We start from the raw sequence: 8,116 nt of genomic DNA, 5'->3' as shown, positions 1-8,116 counted from the left end.
GCCATATGCTAAAGTGGGTTATTGAGCGCTAAGGTAATGCCACTAGAAGGAGGATGCGACAACGAAAGGGCACTGACTAAACAGTTAGGGTTTCAAAATGGTTTGGGGTTCATCATGAAATCATGACCCTTGATAGTCATCTTTCCATCCCCATTGTCCAAGTATTACCAAGAGAGTTACATGGCCTCCATCTGATCAAGTCAGTCGTGGAGAATTCAAGTTGGCGGGGTTAAACTCCCAAGGAGGAACAATGAAGGGTTATGAGAATTGTGACTTTGTATAATTTAGGCAATGATTTGAATGGTAGTGCATAGTAAAGTTCATAAAGTTAATACATCATTAGGTATTGTATAGCTATTAAGAAATGCATTAAATCACAACTCAACATATGGAATACTTATGACATTGCAACCCTTCCCAGCATATAACCTTTAATTAGTTAAATGGGTGGTTCCCCTATACTTACACAATGTTTATGGGACCTAAAACTAAAAGAATATTTTAAGGGGTAGGAAAGTGAAGGTAATTCTCTAGGAACCAAATGAAAAGAAAAGGGTATACTTTATAACATGTTCATGCCATAAAGGGATCATAGAATAGAAGGTCTTATTCCACGCAATATATAGGAATAGGGAGGGATTATTTATATATGGTAACAATAGTCCTAGTGCTATAAACAAAAAAATGGCTTTTACTGTATGAACAGAGATGTGACACAATGTGATGCTGGACCAAGAGACAACCTTTGTCACAATGTGATAATGGATATTGACCATGGTTGAGCATGCTTGATTTTCATATTGAGACAATCTTTGTCACAATGCAACATTGGAACATGGTTGACCATGGTTGACTTTCGTGTTAAGACAATCCTTACCACAATGCAACATTGGACCATGGTTTACGATGATCAATATTATAAACCTTATGAATAATATTATACCCTAGGAATATGAACCCTTATATTGATAAACCCAATGATTGATATGATAATCCCAATGGATTAATTCTAAAACCCCAAGATATTATAAACCCATGGGAATAATATTAAACGCACGAAATTAATATTATAAACCCTAAGATAAATATTATAAACCCAAGGGATTAATACTACAAATTGAAGGGAATAATATTAAACCCAAGGGATAAATATTATAAACCGAAGGTATATAAACCCTAAGATAAACATTTTAAACCTTGAAATAAACATGGTTGACCATGGTCAACCATGGTCCAACATCACATTGTGACAAAGATTGTCTCAATATGAAAATCAACGATGGTAAACCATAGTCAACTATGTTTATTTTAGGGTTTACAATATTTGTCCCTTGGGTTTAATATTATTCCCTTGGGTTTATAATCCCTTCAGTTTTTAGTATTAATCGCTTGACTTTATTATTGACTTGGGTTTATTAATCTAAGGGTTCATATTCCTAGGGTATAATATTATTCATAAGCTTTATAATATTAATATTTGGGTTTAATAAAATCCATTGGGTTTATAATCATGGTCAACTATGGTCCAATGTCACAATGTGACAAATATTTTCTCAATATGAAAACCAACCAATGTCGCATTGTGACAAGTATTCTCTCAATATGAAAATCAACCATGGTCAACCATGTTCCAACATCGCATTTTTCAGAGAATGTATGAATATGTAAATCAAACATGGTTAACCATGGTTAAAAACCATGGTCACATTATGAGAAAAATTGTTTCTTGGTCCGAGCCAAGCATGGTCAACCATGGTCCAACATCGCATTATAACAAAGATTGTCTCAATATAAAAATCAACCTTGGTCAACTATTGTCCATCGTTGCATTGTGCTAAAGGTTGTCTTAATATGAAAATTAATAATGGCCAACCATAGTCCAATGTCACATTGTGGCAAAGATTTAATAAATATGAAAATCAAGCATGGTCAACTATGTTTATTTTAGGGTTTATAATATTTATCTTAGGGTTTATATACTTTGGGTTTAATATTATTCCCTTGGGTTTATAATATTTATCTCAGGGTTTATATACCTTGGGTTTATAATATTAATCCCCTGGGTTTAATATTATTCCTTTGTGTTTATAATATCTTGGCATTTAGAATTAATCCATTGGGTTTATAAGATCAATCGCTTGGGTTTATCAATCTAAGTGTTCATATCCATAGTTCAACGTCTCATTGTGAAAAATATTTTCTCAATATGACAATCAACAATGGTCAACCATAGGAAACCATTTTCCAATGTCGAATCCTACCAAAGGTTGTCTCAATATGAGAATCATTCATGGTCAACAATATTCCAACGCCGCATTGTGACAAAGATTGTATCAATATGAAAATTAGTCGTGGTCAAGCATGGTCAACCATGTTTATTTTAGGGTTTATAATATTTATTCCTTGGGTTTAATCATATTGCCTTGGGTTTAATCGTATTACCTTAAGTTTACAATCCCTTAGGTTCTTAGTATTAATCCATTGGGTTTATTATTCCTTTGGGCTTATAATATTTATCTTAGGGCTTATAACCTTGGGTTTATAATATCAATCCCTTGGGTTTAATATTATCCCCTTAGGTTTATTAATCTAAGGGTTCATATTCTTAGGGTATAATATTATTCATAGGGTTTATAATATTAATATTTGGGTTTAATCCATTAGGATTATAATCATGGTCAACCATGTTCCAACATCACAATGTGACATAGATTCTCTCAATATGAAAACCAACCAATGTCACATTGTGACAAGGATTGACTCAATATGAAAATCAACCATGAGCAACCATGTTCCAACATCACATGATATCAAATAATCTCTCATTATGTAAATCAATCATGGTAAATAACCATGGTCACATCGTGACAAAAATTGTCTCTTCGTTCAACGACACATAGTGACAAAAATTGTCTCTTCGTTCAACAACACATTGTGACCAAAATTGTATCTACGTCCAATGTCACATTATGACAACCATGGTCATCAATGGTCATCCATGGTCCAACATCGCATTGTGACAAACATTGTCTCAATATGAAAATCAACCATGGTCAGCGATTGTCCAATTTCACATTGTGCCAAATCTTGTCTCAATATGAAAATCAATCATGGTAAACCACAGTCCAATGTCGCAATGTGACAAAGATTTTGTCAATATGAAAATCAATTGTGGCCAACCATGGTAAACTATGTTTATTTTAAGGTTTATAATATTTACCTTAGGGTTTATATACCTTGGGTTTATAATTTTTATCCCTCAAGTTTAATATTATTCCCTTGGGTTTTTAGTATTAACCCCTTGGGTTTATAATATTTATCTTAGGGTTTATATACCTTGGGTTTATAATATTAATCCCTTGGGTTTAATATTATTCCCTTGCATTTATAAAATCAATCCCTTTCATTCACCAATCTAAGGGTTTATTTCCCTTAAGTTGATTAATCCCCTAGTCCAACATCACATTGTGACAACCATGGTCATGAATGGTCAACCATGACCAAACATTATCCAATATCGCATTGTAGCAAAAGTTGTCTCAATTATTATTTATATTAATAATTAATAATACTAATAATTAATTATAATAAATAATAAATAAATAATTATAATAATTAATAATAAACTTGTCCTGACGATGAATCACACTGGTTGGTTCGAAACGCGTCGACAAAAGATTGATTGATCCGAAGATTATCTAACAATATTATGGATCACAGAAGTCTAAATTCCTTAATAGTGAATACTAATTAATATTAATTAATTAATAATATTATTTAATAATAATACTAATATTATAATCATAATAATTAATACTAACTCACTCATTATTATTAGAAAAAATGTTTTAATGATAAGGAATGGTATAAAGGGCATGGCTTCTATCATATTTTCGTCTTTTTTACTAGAAGAGTTGTATACTTTCTCTCCATCACACGGCATTGTTTTTTTAATTAAATGAAATACACGACATTTATACGGCCCCGGCAACGGCATGTTTTTTTAATTAAATGAAATACAGGACATTTATACGGCCCCGGCAGCTGACGTCAATGGCAGATAAGAGTTAGGTAGAACGGACATATATAAAGGAGCTCTTCATCCTTTCATTCTTTATTTATGTTTTTTTTTGTGGGTCCACAACTTTACATCTCCCTCAATGTTCTAATTTTTTCATGTGAAGAATCACTTTCTATCCTTCAATGCTCCATTTTTTTCTTGTAAGTAGCCGACTCCCTATCTTTTATGCACATGGGCACAACCATTGATTGATAACGAGACGAAAAACTCGACCTGGAAGTGGTCCGTTACCTTTTTATCCTTTGTTCAGCCCCCTTCGCCATAAATAGAAAGAGAGATGCGTGATGAGCACATGAGCAGCAGGAAAAATGGAAGAGAGATGTGTGATGAGCGCATGAGCAGCAGGAAAAATGGAAGAGAGACGTGTGGCGAGCACATGATCAGAGAGGTCTACAGTTTCCATTTTCCTTTCAAACCGAATTAATTGCAACAAAATTCCACTGTGATCTAAATTCTGTAAGATCTATACCTCTTTTTTCCTTATATATAGACCGCATTCAGTTAATTTCTTAGACCTATTAATGCATCGTGTTGGCTTGAATGAAGGAAGAAGATTGTTAAACTAAAGGTTTTACTGGTACTGTCTATAGACATGAATTCCGAGGTTCCGAAATGGCTGTTGCCGGGACCAGCAGTATGCTTTCCAAGCCGATCAGAGGAAGCGTCACAGAATGAAACAAAAGAGGAGGAGGAAGAAGAAAGGGAGAGATGCAAACGTCCCCGGACAATGTTGGACTGTGAAGGGGGCGTGGAGGAATTTCTTGTTTTGCTGGAGAGAATCGAAGAAACGAAGAAATATTTGAAAAACAAGCGCACGAATTTCAGTGTTGGTAGTATAAGTGCGGGAGGCGGCATTAATGCAGCAGAGGACCAGATGTTGATGGCCATGCCCGCTATGCCGCAGGCACGAGGCTCGTCAGACGCTATCGACATGATTGCTTATAATAAAAGAGGTGCGTCGCCCTGGAAACCCAGTTTCCAATGGGAGGACTTCAATATAAGTAATTCTGTGTCTGCACGAATAGATATAGATTTAAATGGTGCTGCAGCTACAGGAAAGAATAAAGATGAAAACGGAAGCATTGGAAAGGGTAACGACTCTTTAAGAACGAGAAGCTTTCTGGATGGAGTTAGGTCCGCTGAATGTTCGCATGATCGCTCGGATGATGTAAACAACAAAAAGGAAGAGGACGAAGACGCCGCTACAAAGTTAGAGCTACAGCTATTTCCCATCTAGCGATTGTGAAAACGTCTGTGATCTGATTTTCTAGTGCGTCCCTGCGGGTTGATGATCTCCAACATCTATCCCTCACCCACTCTGTTTCGTTACGGGTATGATTGAAACAACTCGTGGAGAATTCTGACAGGAAATAGTTCTCTTCTCCTTTCCTATGAAAAATATGTTATCGTCCTCTTGTTGGTTTTAGAAAATATCTTCTTCGGGTATTGTTTGTTCCGTACACCATTGGATTGAGGTGGTCGATCTTTTTTTATTTTTAGGAAGCGAGCATTGTAAGCTGGTGGTTTCACCTTTTGTTACAGTAAGGTATTATTTTTTTAATGTTTTTCCCTAGTTTTGATGTAAGGAACGTGGTCCTGGAATTTTGTTTGCTAAAAGTTATCTATTTATTTTAAAGGATATAAAGAAAGAGAAATTGATTACCGACCTAACATTAAAAAGACATTTACCAGAAGTGAATGCGTGACCAGTGCCATAATTCTTTTCTTTTTGACCTAACAGTATTTAAAATATAAAGAAAGATAAATTGATTAATGGCCTAACATTAAAAAGACATTTACCAGAAGTGAATGCCTGAGCAGTGCTATAATTATCAACTCTGGATTGTCCTTAACCATGCTTTCTAAGTAACGTCTTTAGATTGGTAAGTAAAAAGTTGTTTTCTAAATATATTTATTTTGTTATTGAAATTATTAAGGAGTAAATAGTTATAAATATGTGCATTTTAAAGAGGTAGTAGTTGCCAAGAGATAGTATAGGTACACTTTGCTAAGTTACTTAGCAATCTGAGGTTAGATTAATAAGAATATAAATCTCAAATTAAATCAAATAAAAAAGTGAGTGTAATGTTAATTTTATTATAAAAAATTATTTTAAAATTTATATTTAAATTTAATTAATAATTATATAAAATTTTAATATTTATAATAATATTTCCCATATATAATCTATGTTATTACATTAAAAAAAAATTAGAAAACATATCAAAAAAATATCATCTACATATTTATGTAACTATACTATATGTATTAAAACTTTAAAGTGATGAATCAATTGTCCTTAACCATACTTTCCAAGTCACCTCTTTAGGTGTGTAAGTTAAAAGTTGTTTTTTAAATATATTTATTTTGTTATTGAAATTATTAATGAGTAAATAATTATAAATATGTCTATTTTAAAGAGGTAACAGTGGCTAAGAGATAATCTAGGTATACTTTGATAAGTTACATACCAATAGGTTAGATTAATAAGAAAATAAATTAAATAAAAAATTTATTGTAATGTTTATTTTATTATAAAAAAATATTTTAAATTTGATGATGATGATGATGATGATGATGAATCTAGGTATACTTTCTAGGTATACTTTGATAAGTTACATACCAATAGGTTAAATTAATAAGAAAATAAATTAAATAAAACATTTATTGTAATGTTCATTTTATTATAAAAAAATATTTTAAATTTTTATATTTAGATGATGATGATGATGATGATGATGATGTCCACTGAGATCAAATTGGTCTATCAGACCTACAATTTTTGTAGTTTTTAATTATCTGCCTCCTTGTCTTTCTTAGCGAGATTGGTGTTGTAGCTTTCTTTCTTTTCTCTACAGTCTTCCAACTTCCTTTATGTTGCATCTCCTTCATCTCTTCTCGTTCTTGGGACATTGGTGTCTTAGCTTCACGATCTATTGTGTTCGTCCTTTTGAAGATAGTCGGAGAAGAAGTTTGGTCTAGGAGATCTGCTTTTGTTAAACATACATGGACAACAAACAATGTGAAAGATAAATCATGTGAGTTCATATTTTATTAACATAAGATACACATTTATAGTACAATACGTGACTCTTGGGATTCAGATCCCAAGGTCTCTTGGACTGCTTTTGTCCATTCGAATTCCACACTAACCCTTTAGGATTAGGTGTCCAACATTCCCCCCCTTAATCCGAAGGGTTATGTATGAGTCCAAGAAAAGAGCTGTAATACAAAATGTGCAAAAAATACATGGCAGCACTAGGCTGAATATGCTCTATGAAATGTTGGTAAAAAAGGGCGGTGGTTTAAGGATGACCACCAACACTGGAACGCTTAGTGCAGTTCCCGGAACTCTTCCAAAACTGGCAAGAAACTGTAGTTTTCTGCTAGAGGAAGTGTTCTCAATCTGTGATGGTTTAAGGATGACCAACAACTCTGGAATGCTTAATGCAATTCCTGGAACTCTTCCAAAACTGGCAAGAAGCTGGTGTCTTCTGCTAGAGGAAGTGTTCTCAATTTTGTTCCTGGAACTCTTCCAAAGCTGGCAAGAAGCTGAAGTCTTCTGCTAGAGGAAGTGTCCCAGATTGCCAACTGAAGGCATGTTCAGGGGCATCTTTGTCTCTGGCTACAACTCTGAAACTGGTGTGGCAGGTTGTGGCTCAGGCTCGCTTGATGTGGCTTTGAAGCTTGTAGATGACCATCATTTCCCCCCCTGTCAGATACAAGGTGAGAAGATGGAGAAAACTCAACTGCAAGACTGTTCAATACTCTGGAACAAGTTCTGATATGTGTTTGGAATATCTTCTTGGCTGTTGATGCCCATTTCCAAGAAGCGATCCATCCAAGATGAATCTTTGTTCTTGTAGGACGTTTGTTTCTGAAGCATCTGTTTGAAGAATGACTGGTTTTATGACAGTGCTCACATGGATGAAGATCAAAACAGTGATCTTTCAAATGGCCAACTCGATCACAGTGTTGGCATTTCACGATCTGTTGTTTTTGTTGTTGTTGTTGCTGTGGAAGAGGGGCAGAATC

The 8,116-nt window shown here is 34.1% G+C and overlaps 1 protein-coding gene across 1 annotated transcript; it reads left to right on the top strand.

Annotated features, from left to right (window-relative positions):
• The first annotated feature begins 4,264 nt into the window (after positions 1 to 4,264).
• Positions 4,265 to 5,654, top strand: LOC149152931 (uncharacterized). The gene is made up of 2 exons (XM_089440511.1): positions 4,265 to 4,537; positions 4,672 to 5,654. Exon 2 carries the CDS (start codon positions 4,674 to 4,676, stop codon positions 5,316 to 5,318), a length of 645 nt encoding a protein of 214 aa, XP_089296637.1. The 5' UTR covers positions 4,265 to 4,537; positions 4,672 to 4,673; the 3' UTR covers positions 5,319 to 5,654.
• The last annotated feature ends 2,462 nt before the right edge of the window (positions 5,655 to 8,116 follow it).

This window comes from Pinus tabuliformis, chromosome 9 (assembly GCF_031772625.1).
Source record: "Pinus tabuliformis cultivar Carrire ecotype Pingquan chromosome 9, CPIR1, whole genome shotgun sequence".
In the NCBI taxonomy this organism is placed as follows: Eukaryota; Viridiplantae; Streptophyta; class Pinopsida; order Pinales; family Pinaceae; genus Pinus; species Pinus tabuliformis.
Note: the sequence above shows the minus strand (reverse complement) of the source record. Positions and strands in the feature narration are given on the sequence as shown.